The following is a 14,794-nucleotide window of genomic DNA, read 5'->3' as shown; positions in this document are numbered from 1 at the left end:
CCCCATTTCGGGTTATTTCAGTGCTAAAGCAAATTCATAAATTACTCCTGCGGTCATTTGTCTGCACTGCAGCGACGCCACGACACTTACGGCGGTTCTTAGTAATTAACGATCTTAAACTCGCATTTTTCAAACGTGCACTACATAATATTTCACACAATAAATTTCGGGAGTGTCAAAGCTATTTTTGGCGTGCCAGCGGAGACACGTCATTGGAATTTCTCGTTTTTGATGTGCTGCCAGTTTGGGATTTTGAGGGGAAACAATCATTTAACTCGTTCTTCTCACGCGGTTTTGCGTGTTCGAGGAGTCGAAATGAAGGAAGTCCGTCCGTGTCGCCCTCTGAATTATTTCTTCCTGCGGCAATGGCAAACCTGCTTGTCGCTGCTGGTGCCGGGCTCATGGCCGCAAGTGCTTCGCATGCAAGAATCCCGATGGTTGCGCGAAGGCTACCGGATGACCATTGCATGAGTTATGTGCCTGTAATTCACTTTCTTGTGATTAGAAAATGTAAATCATGGACGAACCCCGTTTTGCCGGAGATGTCTTGCTTTGCAAGCGCTGGGCTTGTATGCCGTTCCCGGAGAAATATTATCCAGGGTCGTATCTTAAATCTTTATGTGTTGCAGAATTCGGCTCTTTTGGGCTATGATTTTGAAATTTAGCACAGTTGATGAGCTAGGCTAAATTAGTAATCTCTCTAAATTTCATCGCTGTAGCATTAGAATTACTAGAGTTACAAGCTTTAATAAAAACAATTGAATATTTTTGGTCCATTTTCAAAATAAAAAAATCCAAAATTTGTTTCTCTTGGGCTATAAAATTTTGAAATTTATCACACTTAATAAGCGAGGTCAAATTAGTTATCTCTCAAAATTTCATCGCTTTATCACTAGAATTACTAGAGTTACAGGTTTAAATACAAAAATTTGTAAATTTTTTGTTTATTTTCAGAGTAAAAAATTTCAAAATTTGTCTCTCTTGGGCTATAATTTTGAAATTCCGCATAGTTTATAAGCAAGTCCAAATTAATGATCTCTTAAAATTTTAACGCTGTAGTACTAGAATTACTAGAGTTACAAGTTTTATTAAAACAGTTTAAAATTTTTCGGTCCATTTCCAGAATATAAAATTCCAAAATTTGTCTTTCTTAGGTTATAATTTTAAAATATAGCACAGTTAATAAGCTAGTCCAAATTAGTCATCCCTCAAAATTTTATCGCTGTAGTACTAGAATTACTAGAGTTACAACCCTTAATAAAAAACTCAGTATAAAAAATTGACCATGGCATGAGTTATGTGCCTGTAATTCACTTTCATGTGATTAGAAAATGTAAATAACGGACGAACCCCATTTTGCCGTCGCCGTATTTCTTTGCAAGCGCAATTCCCGAAGAAATATTATCCAGAGCCGTATCTAAAATCTTAATGATATGTCCTCGACGTTTACGTTGTTAGAGTAATAGCTCAATAAGCTCGCTGCCTTTTCCCACAAGGATATTGCCTTTGCTCCGGTTCGAATCTCAGTCTTGTGTCCTACAAAGCCGAAATTCCATGATTGCGCCACGACCTCGCACCTTCACCGAAGAAAGTGAATGAACCATTCCATAACAGCTTTGACAGCGGACGGGCTCCACAGGTTTGTCCGGCTTTTAAAAAATGTATCAACAGGTGCCCCCATAACTTTCGACTGCGATCTCGCTGACACCATAAATATATGCATCGGTGTCATGATTGTCGGCCACTAACTCTCGTAAACAACGAGGGAAAAATCCGAGCATCTCGACAATCAAAAACCCGTTCTTGAGTGAACCAAATTTGATTTATTGCACCCGAATTATTGAATCCGAACAGAGGGTGCAATCGTTTTGAAAATTTTCAAAACCGGTGATAAATCAAATTCGGTTCACTCCAGAACGGACTGTGGAAAGAAGGCTTTATGGCTCGCGATTGCGATTGATCTCGGCTCATTGCATATTCATGGACCTACGTGCTCTTGCATGTTGGTAATTAGAAGCGCAGGGAGGTACTTCCCGTGTTTTCGTCCGCGGCCTTGATCCCAGTCCGAGGAGCCCCCCAGGCATCGCTGACTTATCTCTTGATAATTACCGCTTTCGGTTAAAACAAACACGAAGAAAGGTACGACGGCGGTTTCATAACATAATGAGTGTGATGGGGCCCTATCGGGCCAAGTCGTGCTGTTGGCCGGGTCGTGAGAGTGATAGCTGTCAGAAGACCGACGGCGCTACACCGAAGGGAGGTGAGGGACCTCACGAGAGCCCTCAGAGAGGGTCGTGACCTGGACTATCTCGACCGACCTGTGTGGCAACGGGCACGCGTGCTAAACCAACAAACCTTTACCATCAGAATGCGCCACGGGGAAAAAACGGACACCGTAGATGAGTAATGGGAGATACGGGCGCGTTGCTTCCATGGTACGGAAAGGTCTGATTGGAATGATGGACTTGGAGCAATAACAAGCCGTATTATACCATTACAGAGTAAACGATTTTAATGGGGCTCACCCACCTGTGTCGATACGAAGGATTTATTAGTTCGTTCTTTAACATTATCGAATCGAAAATGGGAAATTTCAAAGTTGGTGCGACTGGAAATCGAAGAACTGTCATGACATTGTCTAAACTAACCTCACTTTTTCAATTTTGCAATGCGTAAATAATAACATCAGGAAAAATTGTAAAATTTTAAGGAAAATCAAGACACCATCGAAATTGACAAAAAAAACTGACTTTTCAATTTCTCAATCTGAAATTAACAAAAAAGCGAAAATTCTAAAATTTCAAGGAAAAATCAAGTGTTGTCTAAATTGTCTAAACTAACCTCACTTTTTAAATTTACTGATGCGCAGATAAAACCGACATTTTGTCTAAAGTAACCTCACATTTTCAATTTCGTAATGCGTAGATAATAAATAGGTCAGACGCTAATAAACAGGTTCACTCACCCTTGTCGCAGTGACGTCATCACCTGCACCGACCAGATCAGAGATGATCTTCCGTCGATTTTCCTTGAAAATAAGCAATTCCCAGTTGAATCCTTCCATTCCAGAACTTCCAGAAGAGATTTATGTGGGATAGAACACTTCCACTTTCCTGTTTCACTTGAAACACTTTCGCGCCATTGCACTTCTTGAATTTCGAACATTAAACTGATAGGAAAACTGAAGTTAGCACACAACACCATCACTCTTATCACTAAAACTGCACTAAATTGCACTTGTTTGCCGATGGTAACTCGAAAAAACTGCAAAAATTGGAAATTTGGGCACGAAACGACGCGTTAGGTTAGAAAAACGCTGGAGACTGTCGGGAAGTCTCGGGAATTTTCGGTCCGGAGATGGTGACGTTGGTAGCGGAAATTGACGATGTTTCGCGAAGGGATGAAAGTTATTTTATTTAAAAAATATGGAAAAATAATAATTCTAATGCTACAGCATTGACACTGACTAAATTAACCTAATTTCTTCAATTTATGTATGCGTGGATAGTGCTAAAAGTAAACACAAATTTTTAAACCGAATGTAAAAAGAAAATTTCCAAAAAAAATTTCTAACTCTGGTAATTTTTACGCCACGTCAGCTAAATTTGGGGAGATTACTAATTTAAACTTTCTTATTAACTGTGCTTAATTGCAAAATTTTAGACCAAAAGGGACAAACTGTGGAATTTTTTCTTTTGGGAATAAACCAAAATTTTTTGAAAAAATATGTTAAGGGCTGTAACTCTGGTAATTTTAGCGCCGCAGTAATCAAATTTGGGGAGGTTACTAATTTGGACTTGCTTATCAAGTGTGCTAAATTTCAAAATTATAGTCCAAAAGACCAAAATTGTGGAATTTTTTATTCTGAAAATTAACCGAAAATGTTATTAGAGCTTGTAACTCTGGTAATTCGAATGCTACAGCAATGAGATTTTGAGAGATTATTAATTTAGACTAGCTTATTATCTGTGTTAAATTTCAAAATTATAGCCCAAGAGACACAAATTTTGGAATATTTTATTCTAAAAATGGACCAAAAATTCTCATTTTTTTTTTTATTCAAGCTTGTAATTCTAGTAATTCTAGTGCTACATCAATGAAATTTTGAGAGATTACTTATTTGAACTTGTTTATTAACTGGCCTAAATTTCAAAATTTTAACCCAAGAGAGACAAATTTTGGAATTTTTTATTTTGAAGATGAACCAAAAATTTTCAATTTTTTTTATTAAAGGTTGTATTTTTAGTAATTCTAACGCTACAGCGATGAAATTTTGAGGAAATACTAATTTGGACTTGCTTATCAACTGTGCTAAATTTCAAACTTATAGCCCAAAAGACCAAAATTATGGAATTTTTTATTCTAAGACTGAACCAAAAATGTTCAATTTTTTGTAATAAAGCTTGTAACTGTAGTAATTCTAGTGCTACAGCGATCAAATTTTGAGAATTACTGATTTAAACTTGCTTATTAACTGTGCTAAATGTCAAAATTATAGCCCAAGAGAGACAACTTTTGAAATTTTTTATTCTGAAGATGAACTGAAAATTTTCAATTTTTTATATTAAAGCCTTTAACTCTGGGAATTCTAATGCTATAGCGATGAAATTTTGAGGGAGTACTAATTTGGACTTGCTTATTAACAGTGCTAAATTTCAAAATTATAGCCCAAGAAAGACGAATTTTAGAAATTTTTATTTTGGGATAAACCAAAAACTTTGGAAAAAAAATAAAGACTCCAACTTTGGTAATTTTAGTGCTACAGCAATCAAATTTGGGAAAGTTACTTATTTGGAGTTGCTTATGAACTGTCTAAAACTGTAAAATTGTATGTCGCACAAGACAAATTTTAGATTTTTTTTTACACAGTGATTTTTTGGAAATATTGAGATAATTTCTTAATGAAATTTTTTTGATCAGTGCCGTAATAACATCGAATTCTAAAAATCGCTTTTCGAATAAGAGTTCTCTTTAGAACAATTTGCCATAAACCAAACTGAATTCGAAGGTTAGGGAAAGCAGGAAAAAAATAAAACCCAAATGAGCATGTTATTTCTCCGTACATCAAAGTGTCTGGTAAATATACTTGTTACACCGCCGTCCACGCTGCTTTCTTCGGCAGTTACGACGTTATTAACGGGTTTTTCCGCATCTTCAACCAGCCGAGTTGAATAATTCCGTCTTTTATTATACTTTTATAGACGCATAAGTGCCGTCCTTACACACCTAATGCCACTTTTTCCTTGCAGCAGCAGCACGAGCAGTACATTGGCCCGGCGTACGACCCATCCCGCGACTTATCGCCGAATTTGCCCTCGTGCGACTCGTCAATGGGTGACGCTGATCCCTCAATCTCCAGCGGCAGTTCTTGCAGCACCCCATCCAACAACAACCACCAGTCGTGCGGCTCAGACACCTGTCGGCCGCCCCCACTAAACCAGCAGCAACAGCCATCATCGGACCTCTGCACGCGGCCGCACTCCTCCTTCGAACACCACATACCAAAACTAGAGCCCCTCCAGACGCCGGGGACGCCGCCGACGCCGCCACCGAGTTGCGCCGCCATCGAGGACGCGTGTGCGGGGTGCGGGGCGAGAATCACGGACAGGTTCTACCTGCAGGCGGTGGACAGGAGGTGGCATGCCTCCTGTTTGCAGTGTTGCCAGTGCAGGAATACGCTGGACGGGGAAATCACGTGCTTTTCCAGGGACGGCAACATTTACTGCAAGAAGGACTACTACAGGTGAGTTCCTCTGCCAGTAAATCATTCCGTCAGATGCTTAGCATACCGAAGAGCGCGGCAGTGAACGGTAGTGAAAGAGGCTGGCGCACGGGCATTAATATGCCTCGTTATGCAATTAATCAGGGAGTCATATTAAACAGTAGCGACGCGTATTCTTCGGATGCCCAGACTGAGTGTTATTCAACCGACAACAGCCGGTATGTACAGAGATTGTTTAAACATCTCGATGATGCGAAAACGGCTTTTTTTTCTGTGGTATTTCCAAGGATTCGTGTTGGATTTATTGAGACTTTACCATAGCATAGTGCCACTTTATTTATGCTAACCGAGGGAAACTGAAACTGCGCTTCTTCGTGGGAAGAACTAGAGGTTCATTCAGAAGTTTTGCTATTGTTGGATTTTTCTGTTTTCTTAATCATGGGATACAGTGCGTGGAATGTCGGCAGCCTTGTAAAAATGTTTGCCCAAATTTGCTTCGCAGTGTTGAAGAAATTATTAACACTGCTCAACAAATTTTGAAAGAATTGTGTTAGAGAAGGAGGAATATGAAGTCCGTTTTCTTCCATCAGGCCCGGATTCAGAGATATTCTTAAAAAACTGAATTAATACGTCAATTTTTTCCTGTTAGTTTAGTTGGCATTTTCGGTTTACCAAAAAAATAAAAATTTTTAAAATCAGTCGCGTTTGCTCTATAATATTGAGATTTGCTACAACTTGTCACTGATCCCAAATTAGTAAGATCCGAAAATTTGAATATTGTGGCGTAAAAATTATCCAAGTTACAAGCATTTTTGGAATTTCTGGTTCATTTTTATTATAACAAAATTCAAAATTTGTTGTGTCTGATCAACAACTTTGCAATTTAAGACAGTTGGTAAACAGCTCTCAGTGAGTAATCTCCCCAAATTTGATTGTTATGGCGCTGAAATTACCAGAGTTACAGCTCTTAACTTTTTTTTTCAAAAATTTTTAGTTTATTACCAAAGTAAAAAATTTCAAAATTTGTTTTTTTTTTATCTACAATTTTGCAATTTGGAACAATTAATAAAAAAGTTTGAATAAGTAACCTCTCCTAATTTGGTTGACGTGGCGTAAAAATTACCAGAGTTAGAAGTTTCAATATTTCTTTTGACAATTTTCTGTTCATTTTCAGATTAAAAATTTCTAAAATTTGTTTTGTTCGATCTACAATTTTGTAATTTGAGACAGTTAATAAACAACTTCAAAGCAGTAACTTCTCCAAATTTTATTGGTGTGGCGCTAAAATTACTAGAGTTACAGCCCTTAACATATTTTTTTAAACGTGTTTGGTTCATCCCTAAATTAAAAATTTCAAAATTCGTATCTTTAGGTCTATAATTTTGCAATTTAGCACAATTAATAACTGAGTTTAAATTAGTAACTTTCCGAAATTTGATTCATGTAGCGTAAAAATTACTAGAGTTAAAAGTTTTAATATTTTTTTTTGGTAATTTCTGGTTCATCTTCAGTTTAAAAATTTTCAAAATTTGTTTTGTTCGACGTACAATTTTGCAATTTAAGGCAGTTAGTAAGCAACCCCAAGTGAGTAACCTCCCCAAATTTGATTACTGTGAGGCTAAAATTACTAGAGTTACCGCCCTTAACAATTTTTTTCAAAATTTTTTGGTGTATTTCTAGAATAAAAAATTCAAAAATTTGTCTTTTTTGGTTTATAAATTTGCAATTTAACGCAAGTATTAAGAAAGTTAGATTTAACCTCTCCAAATTTAGTTGACGTAGCGTAAAAATTCCCAGAGTTAGAAATTTTTATATTTTTTTTTGTAACTTTTTGTTCATTTTCCAATTAAAAAATTCTAAAATTTGTTTCGTTTGAAGTACAATTTTACAATTTAAGACAGTTAGGAAGCAGCTTCCAGTAAGTAACCTTCCCAAATTTGATTGCTATGACGTTAAAATTGCCAGAGTTACAATCTTTAACATATTTTTTCAAAAGTTTTTGATTTATCCCCAAAATAAAAAATTCTAAAATTTGTGTCTTTTGGTCTATAATTTTATAAATTAGCACAATTAATAACTAAGTTTGAATTAGTAACTTCCCCGAATTTGGTTGACGTGGCGTAAAAATTACCAGAGTTAGAAATTTTAATTTTTTTTTGGCAATTTTTGTTCATCTTTGAATTAGAAATTTCCAAAATTTGTTTTGTTTGACCAACAATTTTGCAATTGAAGACAGTTAATAAGCAACTCTAAATGAGTAAACTCCCTAAAATTGGTTGTTGTAGCTCTAAAATTACCAGAGTTCAACATTTTTAATTTACCTGAATTAAAAGTTTAATTTTTTTTTCGTAATTTTTTGTTCATCTTAGATTAAAAATTTCTAAAATTTGTGGTGTTTGACCTACAATTTTGAAATTTAAAACAGTTAATAAGCAATTCCAAATGAGTAATCTTCCCAAATTTGATTGCTGTGGCACTAAAATTACTAGAGTTACATCTCTTAACATATTTTTTCAAAAGTTTTTTGGTCATCTCGAAAATAAAAAATTCCAAAAATTGTCTCTTTTGGTCTACAATTCTGAAATTTAGCACAATTAATTAAAAAGTTTGAATTAGCAACCTCCTTAAATTTAGTTGACGTATCCTAAAAATTACCAGAGTTAGAAATTTTTATATTTTTTTTTTGTAATTTTTTGTTCATCTTAGATTAAAAATTTCTAAAATTTGTGGTGTTTGACCTACAATTTTGCAATTTAAGACAGTTAATAAGCAATTTTAATTGAGTAATCTCCCCAAATTTGATTGCTGTAGCACTAAAACTACTAGAGTTACAGCCTTTTACATTTTATTTCAAAATTTTTTTGTTCATCCCAAAATAAAAAATTCCAAAATTTGTGTCTTTTGATCTATAATTTTGTAATTTAGCACACTTAGTAAGAAAGTTTAAATTAGTAATCCCTCAAAATTTAGTCGACGTAGCGCAAATATTACGAGAGTTGTAAGCTTTAATTTTTTACAATAAATTTGATTCATGGGACTGAGGCAAATCCACTTTTTTTCTTATTCATTCTGCTACTAAACCATTAAACTTTCATCTTTCAACCCCCTTCCGCCGCAGTCCCACATTAAACTCATTATCGCATTACGCCGTCCAAAGTGGTCCATCACAGTTCGTCAGCCCAACGGCAGCAAGGCCGAGAGTTGGCCAGTAGTGATTCGGAAGAAAAATAGTATTTTACATGATTAGTGCGGGAATACAATTTTTGCAGATAAGTGCGACTCTTTCAACACGAGTGCGCCCCGCGCACGAGTGAAGGAATGTCGCACGAATCAGGCAAAATTATTCCCGCACGTCTCTTGTATAACATTTTTTGCACGAAGTTTGTAACAAATTTTCGCCATCATATATAGTTCGCATTTGTTGGTATAAAAAATCAAGTCGCTGAAGTTTCCAGTTGACAGTTGTCAATTCTGTCAAGCAAAAAGTTCAAAAATAAAGATTTGTATTGATTTGTACCATGTCTTCGGAAGAAGAGTTTGAATTCGAGTGTACACCACCCGAAGTGAAAAGTGCGGCAACAGCTGCAATAAACAATTTATTGCCGACAAAATCACGCCCCAGATATGAGAGTACGTTTTCTCAGTTTGTCAAATGGTGCGAAGATAAAAAGATCAAAAGTTACTCTGAAAACGTCTTGGTGGCCTATTTTGAAGAAATAGGTTCTACTAAAAAAACATTGTGGCCAATTTATAGCATGATACGATCTTGCTTGAATATTAAGAAGAATATAGATATCTCGAAATATCCAAAATTGCTTGCCCTTCTTAAAAGGAAAACGGAACATCACATTCCAAAAAAGTCACAAATACTTGAAGGAGAACATATTACAAAATTTTTGACAGAGGCCCCTAACAAAGAATATTTTTTGATGAAAGTGAGTGGTTTGTCTTTATTCAGAAATTTACATTCAAAAATTTAACATTTATATTTTAGACGATTTTGATTATGGGAATTTCTGGAGCCTGCCGCCGAGAAGAAATTTGTAAGATGATGATTGGTGATGTTATCTTTAAAGATGACATAATTTTGGTTTCTATTCCTGAAACAAAAACTAAGGTTAAACGGGAATTTGCCATAACCAAAAGGGAATGGGTCGAAATAATAAAGCAATTTGTGAAATTAAGACTACAAGTTGTGACTGACAACAGGAGACTATTTCTAACTTATCGTGCAGGAAAATGTATAAATTTACCTATTGGTATAAACACCATTGGGAAAATTCCATCATTGATCGCCAAATATCTTGAACTTCCAAACCCTCATCAATATACTGGCCATTGTTTTCGTAGGAGCAGTGCTACTTTATTAGCAAACAAGGGGCTTGACTTTCTAGCCGTTAAAAGACATGGTGGTTGGAAATCTTCCGCAGTAGCGGAGGGATATATCCAAGATTCTTTAAAAAATAAAATAGAAGTAGCAGACACTTTGACAGACACGGAACCTGTAAGATCCAATTCCAACAATTCGTACAATATTAGTAACGCCGTGAGAACTGAAAACACTGCTGGAGTTTCTGGTGTGTCGTTTGCTTCGTGCAGCAACTGCACATTCAACATAAACATCTATAATAATAAAAATTAAAAGTACTGAGTATACTTACTTGATGACCAACATCGATTACTTGAGTATTTGTAAAATAAAACGTTTCACAAAAGCTTAATTTTATTAATCGTTAAAATCATAAAACTTGTTAATGTTATTTTGAGGTTATGTTTTTACAAAAGAGCAACAATTATTAAGTTGCTAATAGATGGCGCTGATGAACTTTTTCTCAAAAAATATTAATTTTCTTGTAATTTGTTAACTTATTTAAATAAATATTAGGGGAAGAGGATCCCAATGCGTGTTTCTTTAAATTTGTAGTAACTGATATTTTCTATATGGCTTCTATGGCAAAATTTTTGCGTGCATGTTCCCGCACTAGTGCTCGAAAGCCTTAGTTACCGGTGATGGTTGCTATGCGCGAAATCGTTGTTCCTGATCTATGAGTGAAAAAAGTAATTGTCGCCCGGAGCCAAACCCGGACGAGCTGCGCTTTGACACTCGGAGCAAAAGATCAGACGAAACAGTTAAGCTCTTTTTCCCACGGACGCTCATTTGCATCTTTCGGAGTTGAGACTAATTGAAAACGAATGGATGAGGAAAAACGCTTGGATTTTCGGAGAGACAACCTGATTTACCAACGAGGAAGTTCGCCGCCTCCGGGCGGCCGCCCCATGCCCGACACGCAATTAAAATGATACACGTACAATCATTCGTCAATTCGAAAGCGCACAACCGGTGGTTAGCCGAAAAAATTGTGGGTAACCGTTTATTATTGTAATTTCGTGGATGCAGAGGACATTTAATTGTGCTGTGAGCACGGAACTAGGAGAATTTCCGCCCCTTATAATTCGCCAAAGATTATGTAAATAGCGCCGAAATCAAGACGGCGGTAATTTGCGTAATTGGAATGGCGAATGACACGATTTTTTCTCTTTCGCTGTGGCGCAAAAAGGCCAAAAATGGACCACAGTTGCCCGAGCGCGCACTTCAGCGTGTGGAAATATGAAAGTTTCGCAATAAATTAGTCGGAATATAAATGCGTGTAACAAGTTTTTGTTATTGCTTTTATCCGTCGTTGACTGTTGGAAATGTTGCACCTGCGTATAAGGATATTAACATGATCTATATAACCACTCTGTATTTGCCTTTTTTATTCGTTTCACATACTTTGTATTTCATTCCTACAGTTTTAATAATTACGCTGCGTTTATAATGGCAGAGCTATTGAAATTCCATCTCGCAAACCAAATCCACAGATTAAGTTATTATTTACGGTGGTCGATGCCACCGGACTTTAATTGGACAAAACCTACGGGAAATGCGCACATAGCCGTGTGAAACCTGAACTAGAAACGCGCGTAAAAACGCGGAATTTCGAAAATTCCGTTTGCGCGCGAAAAATTTCATCTCGATAAGAGTGGTGTTTACGCCTCCTTTACGACCGTATTAAATTTAATGTTTTAATTGCACCTCTCGTTTCTGACAATCTGATGCCCATTAAAATTATGAAGCAATAAAGTCAATTAATGGCCCGTCAAACCGTCAAACCGCCCTGTCCAATCCGCCAAAATAACACTGAATCTTATCACTCCTCGCAATTATCTCAGTTCAAGTCTGCTGACCCTTTGGTTTCAAAGTTGAGCCGGTTATTATTTGTTGACAATTTCTTTCGAAATTACATAAAAACAACACGAAAAACTACAAAAATCCTTCGACGTCTGTTATTAATAGAAAGAGTCGAGATGACTCAGCTTGATAATTTATTTATAAATTTCTCGTCTATTGTGCGCTTTTCTTTTCAACGATTAATGGAAAGAGCGGCCATGAATTGAAATACAGTAGCGACATCTGGCACTCGCGTTGTCCGTAATTGCCATTAAGGTTGTTGGGACGGATTTCAATTAATATTGTGCGATTTGAGGAAAAATTCTGGCTAAAGAGCGTCTTTGTGAGGAGGATTTCACGGCTGACATACAAACATGCTTAATGACTGGCTGACGGTAAATAGAAAGGGTTTTCTTTGTTTTTCTCTTATTGCCACGTGAAATTTCAAAGTTCTGGAAAAAACACGAAACAATTGCTACTATCGCGGAGATAGCACAGTGTCGACTCGTCGCACGAAACGCCCGGTAGATAATAACGACACCATTTCGAAACACATGTCGCTATTTTTTACATAGAGACACTGATAGATAGCATTTAAATGTGGCCTTGTTCGGCAATATATTATTATTTATTTATGATGGCTCTTATTGCAACCAAATATGCCCGCATGCTACATTCATTACACTGGTCAATAAGTTTTGAGCGAAATGTGCACTGGCGCAGTGAAAATGCATTTCTGAAGCAGAATTGTTTGCTGAATCTAAATCCGAAAACCGTTTTGCTCCATCAGGTCAGGACTCGGAGATATTTGTAAAATTAGTTTTTGGTGAGTACCGCGCGCTTAATTTTTTCAAAAAAAGAATGGAAGCTTCTGTCTCTAGTAATTTTAACGCTACGTCAAGTAAATTTAGGGAGGTTACTAATTCAAGCTTTCTTAATAATTGTGCCAAATTTCAAAATTGTAGACCATTAGAGACAAATTTTGGAATTTTTTGTTTTAGGGATAAACCATAAACTTAAAAAAAAACGTTAAGGGCTGTAACTGTAGTAATTTTAGCCCTACAGCAATCAAAGTTGGGAAGGTTACTCTCTAAGAGTTGTTTATTAACTGTGTTAAATTGCAAAATTTTACGTCAAACAAAACAATTTAAAAAAATGCAATCTAAAGATGAAGAGAAAATTACCAAAAAAAATTAAAATTTCTTACTTTGGTAATTTTTTCGCCACGTCAACCAAATTTTCAGAGGTTAGTAACGTACAGTTTCTTATCCATCGTGGCAAATTGCAACTTTATAAACCAAAAGAGACAAATTTTGTAATTTTTTATTTTGGGAATAAACCAAAAACTTTCAAAAAAAGACGTGAAGGGCTGTAACTCAGGTAATTTTGATGCTACAACAATCAAATTTAGCGAGTTTATTCTTTTGATGTTGTTTAATAACTGTCTTAAATTGCAAAACTGCAAGTCAAACAAGACAAATTTTGGAAATTTTTTAATCTGGAGAACAAAAAGTACCAAAAAAATTAAATCTTTCAAGTTTGCTAATTTTTTCGCCACGTCAACCAAATTTTGGGAGTTTACTAATTCACAGCTTCTTATTTATTGTGGCAAATTGCAACTTGATAAACCAAAACAGACAAATTTTGGAATTTTTTATTTTTGGATAAACCAAACACTTTTAAGTAAAAAAACTTATGGGCTGTAAGTCTAGTAATTTTAGTGCTACAGCAATCAAATTTGGGGAAGTTATTCTTTTGGAGTTGCTTAATAATTGTCTTAAATTACAAAATTGTAAGTCAAACAAGACAAATTTTGGAAATTTTTAATCTCAAGATGAACAAAAAATTACCAAAAAATTTTAAATCTTCTAAGTTTAGTAATTTTTTCGCCACGTCAACCAAATTTTGGGAGGTTACTAATTTACAGTTTCTTATTTATTGTGGCAAATTGCAATTTAATAAACCATAAAAGACAAATTTTGGAATTTTTTATTTTTGGATAAACCAAACACTTTTAAATAAAAAAACTTATGGGCTGTAAGTCTAGTAATTTTAGTGCTACAGCAATCAAATTTGGGGAAGTTATTCTTTTGGAGTTGCTTAATAATTGTCTTAAATTACAAAATTGTAAGTCAAACAAGACAAATTTTGGAAATTTTTAATCTCAAGATGAACAAAAAATTACCAAAAAATTTTAAATCTTCTAAGTTTAGTAATTTTTTCGCCACGTCAACCAAATTTTGGGAGGTTACTAATTCACAGTTTCTTATTTATTGTGGCAAATTGCAATTTAATAAACCATAAAAGACAAATTTTGAAATTTTTTATTTTGGAGATAAACCAAAAACTTTTAATAAAAAACTTAAGGGCTATAACTCTGGTAATTTTAGAGCTACAGAAATTAAATTTGGGGAGATTATTCTTTTGGAGTTGCTTGTTAACTGTCTTAAATTATAAAATTGTAATTCAAACAAGACAAATTTTATAAATTTTTAATCTCAAGATGAACAAAAAATTACCAAAAAAATTTTAAATCTTCTAAGTTTAGTAATTTTTTCGCCACGTCAACCAAATTTTGGGAGGTTACTAATTTACAGTTTCTTATTTATTGTGGCAAATTGCAATTTAATAAACCATAAAAGACAAATTTTGGAATTTTTTATTTTTGGATAAACCAAACACTTTTAAATAAAAAAACTTATGGGCTGTAAGTCTAGTAATTTTAGTGCTACAGCAATCAAATTTGGGGAAGTTATTCTTTTGGAGTTGCTTAATAATTGTCTTAAATTACAAAATTGTAAGTCAAACAAGACAAATTTTGGAAATTTTTAATCTCAAGATGAACAAAAAATTACCAAAAA

The 14,794-nt window shown here is 35.1% G+C and overlaps 2 protein-coding genes and 1 long non-coding RNA gene across 5 annotated transcripts in view; 2 read left to right on the top strand and 1 right to left on the bottom strand.

The window, feature by feature from the left end:
* ap (apterous) overlaps positions 1 to 14,794 on the top strand; it is a 96,054-nt gene that overhangs the window by 14,761 nt on the left and 66,499 nt on the right. The window contains exon 2 of the mRNA XM_088050418.1: positions 5,250 to 5,743. Within this exon, the coding sequence (XP_087906544.1) occupies positions 5,250 to 5,743 (494 nt within the window). The remainder of the gene's footprint in view (positions 1 to 5,249; positions 5,744 to 14,794) is intronic.
* Positions 9,009 to 10,385, top strand: LOC148180086 (uncharacterized). The gene is made up of 2 exons (XM_088050419.1): positions 9,009 to 9,657; positions 9,717 to 10,385. Exons 1-2 carry the CDS (start codon positions 9,241 to 9,243, stop codon positions 10,362 to 10,364), a joined length of 1,065 nt encoding a protein of 354 aa, XP_087906545.1. The 5' UTR covers positions 9,009 to 9,240; the 3' UTR covers positions 10,365 to 10,385.
* Positions 9,645 to 10,476, bottom strand: LOC148180085 (uncharacterized). Of its 3 annotated transcripts, XR_015771768.1 has the most exons (4): positions 10,384 to 10,476; positions 10,225 to 10,324; positions 9,976 to 10,176; positions 9,645 to 9,822 (listed from the first exon to the last, which is right to left on the bottom strand). It is a non-coding gene; the product is annotated as an uncharacterized LOC148180085 (long non-coding RNA). The 3 variants fall into 3 exon arrangements; XR_015771766.1 differs by having other exon boundaries at positions 9,976 to 10,324; XR_015771767.1 differs by having other exon boundaries at positions 9,976 to 10,345; positions 10,384 to 10,475.

This window comes from Gnatocerus cornutus, chromosome 2 (assembly GCF_029298725.1).
Source record: "Gnatocerus cornutus isolate USDA-ARS CGAHR chromosome 2, icGnaCorn1.1, whole genome shotgun sequence".
NCBI classification, from domain to species: domain Eukaryota; kingdom Metazoa; phylum Arthropoda; class Insecta; order Coleoptera; family Tenebrionidae; genus Gnatocerus; species Gnatocerus cornutus.
The sequence above is the reverse complement of the archived record's forward strand: the minus strand, read 5'-3'. Positions and strand labels throughout refer to the sequence as shown.